The sequence below is a fragment of the Stenella coeruleoalba genome (assembly GCF_951394435.1).
Source record: "Stenella coeruleoalba genome assembly, chromosome: 14".
Taxonomy (NCBI): domain Eukaryota; kingdom Metazoa; phylum Chordata; class Mammalia; order Artiodactyla; family Delphinidae; genus Stenella; species Stenella coeruleoalba.
In genome coordinates, this window is record NC_137160.1 from 89,247,683 (window position 1) to 89,264,089 (window position 16,407).

The 16,407-nt window shown below is 53.0% G+C and overlaps 1 protein-coding gene across 2 annotated transcripts in view; it reads right to left on the reverse strand.

The window, feature by feature from the left end:
• Nucleotides 1-456: 456 nt before the first annotated feature.
• POLE (DNA polymerase epsilon, catalytic subunit) overlaps nt 457-16,407 on the reverse strand; it is a 55,184-nt gene continuing 39,233 nt past the window's right edge. The window contains exons 33-49 of one of the 2 annotated variants that reach the window (XM_079943185.1): nt 16,264-16,404; nt 15,908-16,061; nt 15,725-15,831; nt 15,325-15,501; nt 14,995-15,218; nt 14,643-14,863; nt 14,188-14,392; nt 12,895-13,068; nt 11,847-11,972; nt 10,006-10,138; nt 8,341-8,524; nt 7,196-7,327; nt 6,888-7,081; nt 2,577-2,777; nt 2,088-2,213; nt 1,322-1,411; nt 457-1,198 (exon numbers count right to left, since the gene is read on the reverse strand). In XM_079943185.1, coding sequence (XP_079799311.1) covers nt 1,085-1,198; nt 1,322-1,411; nt 2,088-2,213; nt 2,577-2,777; nt 6,888-7,081; nt 7,196-7,327; nt 8,341-8,524; nt 10,006-10,138; nt 11,847-11,972; nt 12,895-13,068; nt 14,188-14,392; nt 14,643-14,863; nt 14,995-15,218; nt 15,325-15,501; nt 15,725-15,831; nt 15,908-16,061; nt 16,264-16,404 — 2,703 coding nt within the window. In that variant the 3' untranslated portion in view covers nt 457-1,084. Of the gene's footprint in view, nt 1,199-1,321; nt 1,412-2,087; nt 2,214-2,576; nt 2,778-6,887; nt 7,082-7,195; nt 7,328-8,340; nt 8,525-10,005; nt 10,139-11,846; nt 11,973-12,894; nt 13,069-14,187; nt 14,393-14,642; nt 14,864-14,994; nt 15,219-15,324; nt 15,502-15,724; nt 15,832-15,907; nt 16,062-16,263; nt 16,405-16,407 lie in introns of those variants that run through there. The other variant, XM_079943186.1, reaches the window with a different exon arrangement.

Consider the following 16,407-nt stretch of genomic DNA (forward strand, 5'->3'; position numbering starts at 1 on the left):
TCTCTGTTCCCCTCTGTTCAGGGCCCTGAACAAGCTGGTGGTGAGTGTCGCATTTTAAAGGGGGTACAGCCCAAGGACCCTCTCTGCCTTGGGGTCACAGGTCTTGTACTGATCCCTGAGGCTGAGAAGCAAGAACAGAACTGCCTCAATCCCGATAAAACTGCTGTTGCCCTTTTCTCCATCCTCTCCCAACCACTTCTTAGACCTGAAGGAAAGAACCTAGTCTGGCATGTGAAGAAATACTTCTCTAGAATCCAGGTGCTAACATATCATGTCGAAGTCCGCGATAATGGCGCGCCTCCTCCCTCCCCGGGGCCCTCAGGCCTCCTGCTGCAGTGGCCCCCTCACAGCACAGGCAGATTCAGAGGGAGAGGTGCCACGCCCCGCTGCGGCTGAGCCCCAGCCTGAGATCCTCCCCTTCCTCAGCCTCCCCGCCCCCCGCCCAGTCTCGCTGCTGCCGACGAGGTGACTACGCCATGATACGGACACTCCGGCAAAGGCTGCTCTGACTGGGAATCTCCACAGACAGAGGGGCCCAAGCCCCAGAACTCAGTGTGTGAGAGACGCCCAGGTCTCCACAGGTTCAGCCAGGGTCCCCAGGGTGTGGCCCGCATGCCGCTGGCGTGGACTGTAGGACAGCCACCTCTCCCGGAAGCAAGGAACTGGAGAGCTGGGGCTGCAGACTCCCACTCAGGTGCCCCTCGCCCTGCGTCTGGCTTCCAGACACCCTCAGGGGCTCGGCTCAAACAGAAGACCTCCAAGGGCACCTCAGGGCAGCAGAGGAGTGGGCAGGGAGGGCCGTGCAGCAGCAGAGGGGTGTTCATCCAGCGAGAAGGCAGCCCTGGGACCCCTCGCTGGAGACGCTTCTCGGGCCTAGAGAGGGCTGCCCCGACCGAGGCTGGGCCTAGAGAGGGCTGCCCTGGCCGAGGCTGGGCCCCGGGAACCTGGAGGTGGAGCCACTTCCTGCTCTGGCTGGTTCACGCTTCTTCTGGGCTGCATGACCTGCTCCCTGAGGGTCGTCTTCCTGGGTGCCCGTCTTGGATGTGGGTAGTCAGAGAAGAGAATGGGGACGCTGCCCAGCTTGCTAATGTCCCAGCTGGGGGTTCTGCTGCAGCAGCCACTCCAGGGTCTCCATGAGGTACGACATGCCATAGTGCTGGGCAATGTTCTGGAAGGTTCTGATCTGCTCCATGAAGACCTACAGGAATGACCAGTCACAGTGAGAACTAGTCCCAGAGGAGGCACAGAGATGCAAGGCCGAGACCCAGAAAGGGCCAATGGCCGAGGGGCAGCAGGGCTGGCTGTCCACGGGAGGCCCCACCTTGGTGTGGATGGTGAGGGAGAAGGCCCCGGCACAGCTACAGTACGTGGCCATGTTGGTCTCCTTCACACCCCGGCACTTCAGGCAGATCTGCAATGAGAAGCAGCCCCAGTCAGGAGCCTCCCTGGCCCAGGCCAGGGCTGGCCAGTCGCTTGGCACCTGACAGGCTTCCCTCCCCCATGGCCTTCACCTCAATTCTGAATAAAATCTGAGACTCGATAATGGGCTTTATCCAAACATCCCAACTGCTTCCCAACACCCTCCCGGTGGACACCCTACCCTTGACTCTGAGTCTGGGGCTCCCCCATCCATCACACCAGGCACCAGCTGTTCCCTGTCTGGACCGCAACACCTTCCTCGGGTCTTTGCTGAGATGTTCCCTCTTGGTGAGACCACTCCTCCAACTAATGCTGAAAGCTTCCCTCTTGCTCACACACTGCCTGTTGGTTCTCTTTACTCTTACCATCACTTAGTTGTCCTGTTTACTGTGTATCTCCCTCCACTAGAATAAAAAAGGTCCATGAAGCCAGCACTTGGCCCCTGTAGGTGCCTAACAGATGCTGTAGGAATGAATGAGTCACCTGGGCTCATGGACAAGGCCTGACCCAAGAGGTGGTTACCTTGGAGGACCAGGTAACGATGTTGAGACCTGTGTACACCTCTAGTTTCCCGTGGGTGTGAACTGCTTATCAACAAACCCTCCACCAACTGGAGGGGCGGTCGGGCTGGGTGCAGAAAAGCCCCAGCACCAGGCCCCGCTGCTCACCAGGTCCTGCAGGGTGAAGGCCATCAGTTTCTTCTGCAGGGCTTCCACCAGGGCCATCTCAATGACTGACGAGTCGTAGGCTACCTGACAGTTGGAGCAGAGCCACTGAGGCAGCACAGACCCATCCTAGGCAGAGAAGGAAAGGGACCAGGTCACCTTCCTCAGCCCCAGTATTGAGAAGGGATGGAAAGAGAAAAGCTCGTGGTGAGAACTGTGGTACTGCTTGCTCACAGCTCCAGGGCACACTCACATCACCACTGTCATCACTTACGTGTTTACCAGGACAAGACTCTGGCATGTGGCAGCTGAGTGGCCTGAAAAGGGTGTTTGTTTCTAATTCACATCAAAGCTAGCTGGGGGCCCAGGAGGTGTAGCCCAGTAAAGGTGGAGACTGGGGTCACTTGATAGGGAGTACTGCAGGACCCCCTGATCCACTGATGCCTGGATATTCTGGCTTTACCAGCAAGGGGCCTGACGGAGCTGGCCCACCTGAGAGAAGGAGGGCTCTTTGCACAGGTCCAGGTCCCGGCAGAAGTTACAGCTGCGGCAGATGACCTCAGGGAGCACGTAGGAGCGGCAGGGGTCTCGGAACTGGGCCTCCTCCGAGAACTCGCCGACATCTACCAGGCGAAGCAGGTCTCGGTTTAGCTTGTTCACCTGGTTTGTGATGTTCGTGTCCAGAGACAGGACCTGCAGAGAACAGAGCCCACATCAGGGACAGCTCCCGGGGCCTCCCTGCTGCTGTTTGGACCAGAAAACCCCACAGCCAACTCTCTAAGCTACTGTTTCTCAGCATCATCTCAACTCTTCCTGCCTTCTGTACATCAGTGATTCCCCGACTCGGGGCCATAAGAGTGGAGTGGAGGCCCTGCCCCCAGGCCTTGTGGTCTCTGTCAGCTCCGGGGAACTCTGGGACACACCGAAGTGTGCTCTACGTGTTCTCCTTACTGGCCCCTTCTTCCTCAATGACAGGCAGTCCTAAGTCTACCAGAGCTCTACAGTCTCACTGCAAAGGGGTTGACTTCAACCTTCCACGGTGGGGGGGCTCCCAGGCCAGCCGAGAAACGCCTCTGCAGCACACGTGTGTGTCAGTGCCCGCAGTGCTGGCACTGGAAGTCGCTCCTGCAGAGCCACAGGAGACTCGTTAACCCCCCATCTGTAAACAAGAGAAGACAGCACTGGCATGTTTCACTGGCCTCTCCCAGCCCTACAACTCCTGTCCTAGCACAGTGCCAAGAGCACAGAACCAAACGGCACTTAGAAGACTTCTTTAGGAGGAGCGTTTATGGTCGATCTGAAACAAAGTGGGTGGATTTGCAAGCACATTTATAATGAGGATCGACAGCCTACTGGGCAGTATTATTTAAAATATATACATTATACATGTCTTTTACATAGGGAGAACACTGGATGTAATTAAGAGACAGAAAAAAATGAAAGTGAATTCACCAAAACATTGAGGAAGAAGTAATGCTGATTCTACACAGTATCTTCCAGAAAACACAAGAGGGAGAACACTCCTAACTCATCTTGTGAGGCCAGTATCACCCTGATACCAACACCAGACAAAGACAGTACAACTACAGTAAAAAAAAACTGTCACACACACAGACTCAAATATCCTCAACAAAATACTGGCAAATTGAACCCACTGGTATCACGACTAAGTGGGATTTACCCCAGGAATGCAAGGCTGGATCAACATTTGAAAATCAGTGTAATTCACCATATCGAGACTAATGAATAAAAACCAATACAATCATCTCAATTGACACAGAAAAAGCCCTTAACAAAATTCAACATCCATTCATGATTAAAACTCTCAGGATAGGACTTCCCTGGTGGTGCAGTGGTTAAGACTCCATTCCTCTGATGCAGGGGGCGCAGGTTCGATCCCTGGTCAGGGAACTAGATCCCGCATGCTGCAACTAAAGATCCCGCACGCAGCAATGAAGATCCGGCGTGCTGCAACTAAGACCCAGCGCAGCGAAATTTAAAAAAAAAGAAAAATCAGTGCCGTTACAATAGCACCCAAACCATAAAAACCTGAGGTGCAAATATGTGCACTATTTTTATGCTGAAAGCTCCAAAAACACTGATGAAAGAAGTCAAAGACAACTTAAATAAATGGAAAGATATAGTGGTTCATGGATTGGAAGCCTGAACATTAAGATATCGATTCTCCCTAAATTAATCCAAGACTCCAAACAACTCCAATCAACAATCCAAGAGGATTTTTTTTTGGTAGAAATTGATATGCTGATTTGAAATTTATAAGGAAAGGCAAAGGAACTAAAATAGTCAAAATAATTTTGAAAAAGAAGAATAAAGTTAAAGCATTCACACTACCTGGTTTCAAGACATATTGATAAAGTTACAGAAATTTAGACAGTGTGGTATTGGAGAACAGACAGATATTCAGATTGATGGAGACCCAGAAACAGACCCACACACATATATATGGCCAGTTAAGTTTTGAAAAAAGCACAAACATATTTAAATGGAGTAAGGCTGATTTTTTCAACAAATAATGCTGGAATAATTGGATATGTTTATGCAGAATATGAACCTCAATTTATAACATGCACATTGCACAAAAATTAACTCAAAATGAATCACAGACTGAATATAAAACCTAAAACTATAAAACTTCTAGAATCTAGAAGAAAACATAAGAGAAAAACTTTGTGACCTTGGTTAAAGCAAAGATTTCTCAGATATGACACCAAAAGCTCAACCCTTAAAAAGTGACAAATTAGATAAAAGTTAAGACCCTCTGCTCACTGAAAAATGGAATTTTGAAAAGGCAAGCCAAATTCTGGGAGGAAGTATTTGGAAGTCACAGATCTGATAAAGGACTTATATACGGAATATATGAAGAACTCTCAAAACTCAACAATAAGAAAAACAACCCTGATTCACTTTGCTGTACACCTGAAACTAACACAGCATTGTAAATCAACTATACTCCAATGAAAATTATTTTAAAAAGAAACAGTTTTTAATAATGGGCAAAAGCTCTGGACATTTCACCAAAAACACATGGAGAGCAAACAAGCACATGCATAAAATCTCCACATCATTAGCATTAGGGAAATGCAAGTTAAGACCACAGTGATATACCACTACACACCTATCTGGACAGATAAAATCTTGAAAATCAACACCACCAAGTTCTAGCGCGTTGTGGAGCAGCTGGACTGTAGCCATACACCGCTGATGAGAGGCCTGAAAAGTGGCAAAACGGGGCCACTTTAGAAACAAGCACGACATGACCCAGCCAGTCCCCTGCTAGGTTTCTATCAAGAATGAAACTTATGTTCACCCAAAACCTTCTCTATGAGAATGTTTACAGCAGCTTTACTAACAGTCACCAAAAACGTGAAAACAACCTGAATGTCCTTCAACCGGGGAACTGCGGTTCTCCCACACAACAAGGGAGAAAAAGACTTACCGATGGAAAGGAACGAAGCACTGAGACAAGCAATGACATGGAGGAGCCCCAGGTGCATTCTGCTGACTGAAGGAAGTCAGACCTAAAAGGCTACATGACCAACCATTCCACTCGTGTGACATTCTGGAAGCGATCACAACGCAGGGACAGATAACAGATCGGCGGTTCCAGGGCTGCAGGCGCAAGGAGCTGAGCCTGAGGGGAAGCGTGGGGGAGCCTCTGGGGTGGTGACCGCTGTGTACCTACCTGGCTGCTGCTGGCCAGCCCTATCCATGTGTGAAAACTCGAACGACTGCACTGCACGGAGAGTGACTTTTACTGCATGCAACTTTCAAAAAGTAAATGAACACAGGGACAGACAGATCAGAGCGTGCCAGGGGTGGGGACTCTGGTTCTGTATCCTGAAGGCGTGATTGGGTACCTCACGGAATGCACACTAAAATGGTGAATTTTCCTGTATGTAAATTATACTTATTCTTTTAAACATGTATTTATTTCTTTACTTGGCTGCGCCAGCTCTTAGTTGCGGCACGCGGGATCATCGTTGCTACATGTGGGCTCTTCAGTTGTGGCACGTGGGATCTAGTTCCCTGACCAGGTACTGAATCCGGGCCCCCTGCACTGGGAGGGCAGAGTCTTAGCCACTGGACCACCAGGGAAGTCCCTGTAAATTATACTTTAATAAAAATAAAACTTAAAAATTCTGAAGTCTACCAAGGAATTAAAATGGTACACTAAACCATTTCTTCACCACAATCAGAAGCCAATTGATCACTGTGAAACTGTGATTTGCTGGGAGGTAATTTAACGGACAGGAAAATGCTCCGTAAGGGATAACACCGGCTTGGTCCTCATCTGGTAATATTATGCCATCGTTTGATGCAGCCTGCCTTTCCCAGAAAGGCATTTAGCATCCGAGCAAGCTCTCCTCTTAGGTTTCACAGCAGCCCAGACGTTTTGGGAGCCCTGTCCAGTTCCTAGTCTGGCCCACCAGCCCCACGTGATCCATGAGCACCTGCCGTTCCACTACTCACCTTTCACCAGCACCACCAGGTCATCCCTCCCCAGGGTCTCTGCATCCCCTCTGCCCATGGCCAGACCCTCTTAGCCACAGTGGTCTCATTCTCAGCCCCAGGCCCCATCAGAGGGCCTTCCTCACCTGCCCCACCCCTGAGCCCACCTCTCAGCACCTGTGCTCTCTGAGCTCACCTGTCCCTCACTGACTTGTGCCCCCTCAGTGGAGTGAGAACAGAGGTCTTTCCCACAGCGGCTGCATGGAGTGGGCGCAGTGGGTGTTTCTGGAAGAAAGGAGTGACCTGCACACACGTCAATGGGAGTGTCCTCACCTTGCACACATATTTGATGAACTCCAGAGCGGGGTTATTGAGGAGGAGGTGAGAACCGGGGAGGACAGGAAACATTTCTGAGAGCTCAGTCGAGTTCCGAGAGCCTGTGACTTTCTTCTGAATCTTCTGTGTGATGGTGAAGAAGTTCTGAGTGAGTTCGTTCGCCACATAATCTTGTGAGAAGGTGATCATTCCTGGGAAGAGAAGCAACACGATGCCTGCTCCCTATTTTGCACGGCGATCGCGACACCGAGGGAAGGACCCCTGAGGAGCACACAGTGGTGGCCCCCCGTGGCAAGGGCGCTCACCTGGAAGGGCTCCGGCCTCTCCCTGGGCCTCCTGGGAGAGCTGGCTGGCCCCCCTCCTCCTCACAGGGGTGCTGCCCGGGGCGCTGCGCCTCAGCTCCTCCTTCATGCTGTGGTACACGGCCACGATGTACGCTGCAGAGAGAGGGCAGGCTCAGGCCACAGGCCCCGAGATTTGCCATTGCCGCCAACATCCCAGAATCCGGGGGCACCCTGTGGCTAGTCACACTGCCGGCCAGACTGGCTGAAATGTCATTAGTAGCGATGATTCTATTTGCTGCACTAAGATGAGCCAAAGTCAATCAGAGAAATGGGGACACGCAGGGCACTCGCTGACGCCCAAGCTCAGGCAACACGTGTCAACCTTCACACTGGACGGCAAGACAGAGGGCTCGCCTCGACCCCCAGGCACAGCACACTTCTCCAAAGTCTCCACCAGGCCCACACATTCCAGAAGAGAACTTAAGAAAGCAAAGGGCTCAAAGACAAGTCGACAAAATATAAATATAAAATATAAAATAACCACAATGGAACTACCTCTGTCGCTATGTACGTGGGTGCACCTATATCTACGTCTATGTGTCTGCTGACAATTTATGATTTAATTTATGATGCTCTTCATCAACTGTTGTAATGATTAGCTCTGAATTATAACAGGTGTTTAATCTACACACTTCGTTTACACATCAAGCTAAATAATTTGATTTGTAACACTAAAACTTTTCCTTCGTTTTAAAAAATTTTGTTGGAGTATAGTTGATTTAAAATGTTGTGTTACTAACACTAAACCTTTAGACCCAGATGAAATATAGGCGTTTCTTACACCGTAAGTTGAGCCTCAAGGACCAGCCAGTGGGGCAGTCGATTCAGGAAGTGTCTAAACTTTTCTACTTGGGGTTTACCTTGATCACTATACGTGCACGCGCACAAACCTCGGGGGCAGGGCCACGAAGCCTTTGTGACGCCCCGGGAAGGGCAGCCTTCCTCACGGTGAGCTTCTGCGAGGGCCGAGGGTCTCCTCCCTGCCTCTCACAGTGCTGTGCAGCCAGGGCGCCCCTCAGGGGCCCCCGACTCTGGGCGTGCTCCCACCAGGGCCACGTTATTCCCAGTGCGTGGCTCAGGCGCTATGGAGAGTGTGGACGACTCACCTGAAACGATCATGAGGAAGTAGCTCTGGCAGGAGGCTGCCTGCGGCAGGAACTGCAGGATGTTCCAGCTGTTTTCCAGCAGGTCCTCGACATCCAGCTCCTGTGCACCTCCCTCCTCCTCTCCCTCCTCAGGTTCCTCCTCAGGCTCCTCCCCCTCCGCTCTGCCCTCTTCGGGGGAGTCTTGCTGGGACACAGAGACAACCCCAGTCACGTCTGCACACAGCAGCACCGCCCAACAGGTGCCCTGTTCGCCCCCCAAGCCCAGGTGAGATTCCTGCGGGACAGCTTTAAGAATAAGGTCATTTATGGAACGTGCCTGGTGCACAGAAGCACTCAGTACACAGCTGATTGCTACTCTCGTTTGCTCTTTCAGAGGATTCACTTTAAAATTATTCAACTCCCACCTCCCAGGAAGGCAAGAATGTTCAACATCTGAACTCTGACGGCCGCCATCCTTCAGAGCAGCAGTCACCACTGCCTTCCCTTGATTCGTCTACATGGCCTGCACTTCCTTCTCTCCCATCGTGGTCTCAGTGGCCCTCCCAACCCCAGCACCAAGGGCAGCCTCTGTTTCCTATCTGCTCTCAGCAGCACGGCTCCTTCCTTCTGGGGCCGCTCTCCCTTTGATGCCTGAGGCCCCATCCCCCCAGTTCCCCTACCCACTGGCAGCTTCCTCCATGGGGACCTGCCCTGGGGGCACTCAGGCCTCTCAACCCACGCTCACCCCCAGGTGTTCTCACCAGCCCCAGCTGCCAGGCTCAGCAGCTGGGATGACCCCAAGTTCCCACCCCCAGCCCCTCCCCTGACGCCCCTGCCACCACCTGACCTCTGCATCTCCACCTTGTGCACGTCAAGCAAACGTCAGGCTCGGCAAACACCACACGCCGCAGCCAAGCACAGCTCCCTTCTCCCCATACTCGCTCTCCTGTCCCGTCCATCGGGGTTCACACACCCAAGCACAGGCCCACCTACAACCTACTCGCCCAGACATCGCCCCTGTGCCCCCGGGCGTCACCCCACATTCATTCTGCTGGCCCATCCACTCCACCTGCAATGCCCACCAGAGTCCTTCTCCCTGACTCCACCCTGCCCCACATATCCTCCCCTGGGCCGACACTAACCGGGCTCCACTCAGACCTTGACCTCCTGCGGTGCTGTCCACTCAGGATCCAAGTGGAAGTCAGGCCCTGACACTCCCCCACTCAGAATCTCCCCATCACTGAAAGCCAAGTGTCCATCACAGCCCTCAGGCCCAAGTGGCCTGGCCCCGGCCAGCTCTCTGCCCATACCTGTGACCACTGTCTCTGCTTGTCCTGTAACTCACGGCAGCCTAACACTGCAGTTCCGTCACCCCCTCAGAGGACTCCTCGACCTCCCCATCCAAATCGGCCCCTCCCCCGTGGCTCACTCTCTATCTCTACCCTGCTTTTTGTTTACTCCGAGCCCTCATCATTGCTGACACTGGCGTATACATCTACTTGTTTGCTTGTTCGTGATCTTTGCCCTCACAGACTCCGTGAAAGCAAGGACTACATGACCGGGGCCTAGAACCGTGTGCCTGGCACTCGGCCTGCGACCCTCAAGTGTGCACTGAAGGGACCAATGTGGACCCCTAAAGTTGCTTCAGATTCCAACCTCTGCTCTCTAAGACTGGTTACCTCTTACCTGTCCACAGTGAATACTAGGTGGAACATTTCCTTTGATTCCACCATAGTTAGAGGGATCCATCCAGAGAAGAAATTCCCAGCATCGAGAGAAAGAAATTGTCAAAGAATGGAAGATCTCTTTAGAATGGATGCTAAAACAAGCAAAACAGAAATTGCTTAAATGAAATCAACAGTTTTCCCCTTTTTTCCCACTCTCCCCACTTCTTTTATTATCTGTTTGACCCTCTACTTATCTAAAGAGGAATATAAAGTAGACGCACATTTTACCATCCCTCAAAGTTCCTAGGGAACACGGGAAACATGATACTAGGGAGGCATCTGCGTCCAGCCACGAGGGGCCAGCGCCGCAGGGCTGAGAGGCGAGAGCGGCACAGAGCAAACCCCACACTCAGCAGAGCATGGATCACGCGCAAGTGTGAGAAAACCACACCAGGCCTGGGGTGCTTGCTCCCCGCCGCTCTCAGAACCTCGTAACTCAGAGGCACGTGCAGCTGTGCTCACAAAGTCTTGCTTCAACAGTGGGAATAATGAGCCCTAGACTAAACACTGCTCTGGCTCTGCCTATACATCTCAAAAAATGCCCCAAAGGATCAAACTGTTTCCAAGTAACATAACATAAAGCTCAAGAATATTTACAGGAATGCAAAAGTACCCAGCGGACAAGCCAAGATTCTTAATGTCTGGCATCCCATCCTGTATCACCAGGTGTGCAAAGAAGCAGAGAAAACACAACACATGATAAGGAGAAGAATCTATCAACTGAAGACAAATCAGAGCTGACAGAGACGTAATAACGAGCAGAACAGGAATTAAAACCGTTATTAGGGGGCTTCCCTGGTGGCGCAGTGGTTGAGAGTCCGCCTGCCGATGCAGGGGACACGGGTTCGTGCCCTGGTCCGGGAAGATCCCACATGCCACGGAGCAGCTGGGCCCGTGAGCCATGGCCGCTGAGCCTGCGCGTCCAGAGCCTGTGCTCCGCAATGGGAGAGGCCACAACAGTGAGAGGCCCGCGTACCGCAAAAAAAAAAAAACCCGAACAAACAAAAAAAATCCCTGTTATTAGGGGCTTCCCTGGTGGTGCAATGGTTAAGAATCCGCCTGCCAATTTAGGGGACAAGGGTTCAAGCCCTGGTCCGGGAAGTTCCCACATGCCGTGGAGCAACGAAGCCCGTGCGCCACAACTACTAAGCCTGCGCTCCAGAACCCGCGGGCCACAACTACGGAAGCCCGCGTGCCTAGAGCCTGTGCTCCACAACAAGAAAAGCCAACGCAATGAGAAACCCACGCACCGCAACGACGAGTAGCCCCCACTCGCCGCAACTAGAGAAAGCACGCACGCAGCAAGGAAGACCCAACGCAGCCAAAAATAATAATAAATTAATCAAAACAAAAACAAAAAACCTGTTATTAGAACAGTATTGCATGTGTTAAACCAGAGGGAAGACTGACCATGTTAAGTAGACTCTAGAGATGTATAAAACCCAAACCAAGCTTCTAGAGATGAAAACTGTCAGTGTGAAATGAAAAATATACTAGATGGGATTAATGGCTGATTAAACACTGCAGAAGATCAGTGAATTTAAAGACATAACAACAGAAATTATCCAAAAAGAAACAAAGAGGAAAAAAAAGACTTTCAAAAAAGATCCATCTGCAATTCTATGCCCAGCAAAAATATCCTTCAAAAACAAAGGTGAAATAAAGGCTTTTTCAGATACCCAAAGGCAGAAAGCATTCGTTACCAACAGAGCCATGCTACGAGACACGTTAAGGCTGTCAGCAGCAGGTGAATGGATCAGATAAGACACAGATGAATGAAGGGTACAGGAATGCTGACACCTGTTGGTGATGTACTCCACGTAGGCAAGGGCGTCCTCCACCCGCCGCTTCTTGGTGCACAGGATGATGCGGTTGAAGTTGGCATACACGACTGATGACCCCAGGCGCTTGAACTCAGCAATGAGCCTGCAGACCAAGTTCAGAATCAACGGTCAAGACACCAGAGAAGACCAGAAGACACTGTGAGAAAAAAGCTGATCGTCCTGAAGCAGAAAACATACTTAGAACCCAGAAGCAACAAAGAACAAAGAGGTCTGCATTGCAAAACCCTACCGTAAACAAAACCAAAGACAAAGACTGAGGAAAAAGTGTGCAACTCACATCACAGAAAAATGGCTAATTTTTATCTAGAAAGAACTCATACAAATTAATGAGGGAAAAAAAAACCCCAAATCTACAGAAAAATGGGCGAAGGATATGAAAAGGAGGTCCAATTTCATTCATAATAAGGACTGCATATTAAGGGTATACCAAGAGAGCATTTTATCCCATCTGGTTGGCAATAATACCCCGCATGGCGGCGTGGCCTGGAGTGGGGACATACATTCCCAATCATATCTAATAGCACAATGAACTGTACGACCTTTACAGGGAGCTCTCTGATAATACTGATCAAATTGGTGTTCACCCATCTAGATTTATCTGATAATATCGATCAGATCTGCAACAGCGTCACTTCCTGAAGACTATTCTACAGACATGTTTGCACTCCACGTTGGTCACTGTGACAGCAGAAGTTGTGGAAGCAGCCTAAATGTCCGTTAGCGTGGTACATCCACACACAGCTCTCTAAGATCTACTGTTAACGAAGGCAAGCGAGGTGCAGAACAGTAAGCACAGTGTACAATGACTTATGAAAAAGCAACAAAGACTATGCATCGCACAGCGTGTCTCTGGAAGCTGCGATGGCAGCTAAGCTCTTCCTGGGACCCATCTGATCGCTATGGTTCAAGTGGGCTCTTGACTCCCAGAGGTGCTGACTGCCATCTTTCTGGCTTGGGGACTGAGGGATCAGCATAGCCCGGAGAAGGCCACGGGCAGCACTCACTGCAAGAAGAGCTTCTTCATCATGCTGTGCAGCGTGCGGTGCAGGGTGGGGTCGTGAAGCAGCGAGGACGGGGACCGGAGCCAGCGGTAGAAGTGCACCACCTGGTTGTCGGCGTAGATGTTGCGGTACTGCGTGATCTCCTTCACCCAGCCCACCACCATGCTCTTCAGGATCCTGCAGGAGGGGTTCAGAGGGCGCCCCCTCTGTTGCTGGCACCAGCTCTTCCCTGTTTTGCTGTCACCTTTGCCCCCTCCCTTCTCACTGTTCAGATCCATTCCTCGGCCCTCTGTGACTCATCTGCACCCCTCAACACCACCACACTCAACACAACCTTCCAAGTTTTCCCTACGGCTGGTGCCAGGACAGAGCTGAGAAGACGGGGGTGCCCCACAAGAAGGCACCTCACCTGCTGGGAGAACCAGGAGAAGACTGACCACAGAGACCTGCAGGGCCCTCCTCCCTTGGGCCAGTCATGGGCCTAACGATCTGCTTCACCACGACTGCCCTGGTTGTGTCGCCCCAGGTGGCTCGCAGCCATCCCCGCCCCGTGGCAGCTCTGCTGCCAGCACCTCTCGGGACACAGCGGCCGCTTCCCTGCCCAGCAGCCCTCGGCCCTGACCACACCGTGCCTTCGGGCCCTGAGCCTCTTCTCCACCAGCCCCCTGGCCTGCAGCCTGCTCCTTCCAGCTCTGCCCGCCTTCTGTGAGAATGCAACAGGAGTGGCGGTTGGAGAAAACCATTCTTGAATCCCAAGACTTGCTCCTGAGCACCAACCCTTCCCCTCAACTGCAGCACGACCACAAGCACGGGGCCTCAGTTTCCTCATCTTTACAACGGGCCACAGTCATATCACCCGGTGGGCTGTGGAGAGCACACGTGCTCCCTGCCCGTGTCACCGCTGCAATTCGCACCCCCTTCTGTGTGGCTTAACCCACTGTGCATGTCCTGCTGTGCATCCCACAGCAGATACTCGATACACACCCGCACCCCAAGTAAACTGGCGATTTCCTGCAGGCACGCCTCTGGCCACAGGAACTGTCAACCCATACCTGGAGGGCAGCAAAAGACCCATGAGCAGAGGAAGGAGCCTGGCCCTATGCTGGTTTCTGGCAAGGCGGAGGGAAACCCCACTGACACTGTCTTAGCTCTTAGTTTCCGAAACAAGGACAGAAGATAAAAGGATTTCTACTGCTCCTTCTAGAACCCAAACTGTTGTTCGGCCTTTGGAGAGGAGAGGGCACAAGAAGAAGAAAAGGTCAGGTGATGTTCTCAGGGTCGCAAGCCCCTGGGTACCTGAAGGTGCTGGAGCAGAGGGCCGTCTCGTCGTAGCTGGTGGGAGCGCTGGCAGCCTGATTGCCCGTGATCATGTCCTCCAGGGAGGCCTGCTGGATCACATCGAAGCTGATGCCCATGCTGTTGGCCCCCTCCATGTCATTGACGTGGTGAGATTGCAGGATGGTGTTGACAGCCAGGTTCTGAATGTCCAGCTCCACGCACACTGCACACAGACACCACCGCTTATGCACTGACCCCTCCTGGGTGCGGAGCCTGACCCCAGCAAGCACTATCTCAGAAAAATCCCTGAGGCTGCTGTTGGGGGCGGCCAACTGCAGAGCACACACCCGCAGAGCCCTGCAGGCTCGGCTCCCAGGCTCTCGGCCCAACAGGGCTGAGCGTTCCCAGCAGCACAGAACGGCAACAAGCGGCAGAGGCAGCAGCCCAGGCCCCCAAGCGCCTCACCCACCCACCTGTGGAGTAACAGCCTGAACTGTTGACCTCCACAGGGGCTCGGTCATCGAACTCCACGACAAGGCGGTTGTCGTCAGCCTCCTTCCCGCCCAGGTCAGGCCGTGATGTGGAAGACAGCCAGAGCAGGTGGTTGTGGCGCTGGAGATGGCGGGCAAAGAAGAGGTCGGAGCCAAACGTAGAGATGTCCTCTGGCAGATTCCCAACGGGGATGTGGAAGTACCTGCAGGGGCACAGGGTCAGCCAGCCCCAGAGGGGACAACGCAGGGAAGCGGGGAAGGCTGACTTGCCACCAGAGACCCGTGAGGCCAGCCACGACCAAGATGGGCAGAGACACCCCTCCACTCGGCTCACCTGCTCATCTCGAAGGCCTGTGACAGACAAGTGTCCAGGTTGAGGTAGTGCCGGATCATGCGCCGGGCTCCGTGGCGCTGCCAATCCAGGACCCCGTAGCTGACCTTATCAGCCACACGGACAGGCACTAGCGGGAACTCCTCCAAGACGGGCACTTCGCCAGCCAGCCTCTTCAGCTCCCAGTTGGACTGAACAGCGATGAGTGTGGGCCCACGGCGCTCCTCCTGGGCGCAGGGAAGGAGACAGCTAAGTGGACCCGGCCCGGGGGAGGGAGGGAAGGAGGGAAGGAGGGAGGGGGCTCCCGCAGTGTGGGACCCCGACGGCACGCACTTTGTAGGCCAGCAGGAAGCGCTGGATGGCTCTGCAGATGACCTTCAAGTCTGTTTCAGCCCGAACTTCAAAAGTGTGTTTGCTGGGGGGCAGGAGCTCAGGGCCCACTTTCTCCAGCAGACGGCTGTGCTCGGCTGAGTACAGGGCACTGAGGCTGGGCATCTGGTTGCTTCGCACCTAGACAAACAAGGGCTGGGTCGGCGCCTCTCCCTACAGGGAAGGAAGTGGGCAGCCCGGAGTGGACATGGGTGGCCGGGCTACCTCTGCGGATCCACTTCTAATTGCTGGGCGAAGGCTTTTGGAAACAAGGCAGCAGTGGGGTCAGGGGTGCGAGAGTTCCGTGCCCAGGGATATGCTCCTCCCCCAGCGAGGCTCGCCCACAGCCTAGCCCAGAACTCACGGTATCCAACACAAACACAGACGCCTTGCGCTGTGCGGGCACGAAGATGCCGAAGAGAGCTTTGTGGCCCTGCGCGTGGTGATACAGGTAGATGTGGCGGATGCTCCCTGCAGGAGGATATGGCCTGTCACCCTGAGATAAGCAGGAGGTGGGTCAAGCAAGGGCGGCTGGCACATGCCATACCTGGTTCCAGGTAGCTGAACTGGGCCAGAGAGCGCATCTCCAGGTGCTCAAGAGCGAAGGTTTCTGCTTCCCAGCCTGAGTGATGCCTCACCAACTGTTTATTGACCACACACACACAGCCCAGCTGCACCAGGGCCCGAAACAATAACGGAACCTGGAAGGGGGGCAGAGTGGTGTGAGGGCTGACGGGGGAGAGCACAGGCCCGTGGCCATCTTCGGCAGACATGCTGCTGAAATTCACTGTGTCCATGAAGTCCACAGCCAATGCTGCTAGCCTGTCCATGCCTCTGTGGGGTTTGTTTCCCTCTATTCCATCCGGATAGATCCTTGCACAGTTCAGCTGGGAAAACAGTTACCTGAGTCTCGTACACGCCCTCGATGTCCGGCGCCGCCAGCTCAGTGTTGATCTCGTTGATGTGCTCTTGGTACATGTCCTCTGGCACCGAGTACTCATAGAGATTGTAGACCACGTTGGAGCGAGGAAGGACCCGATTCACCTG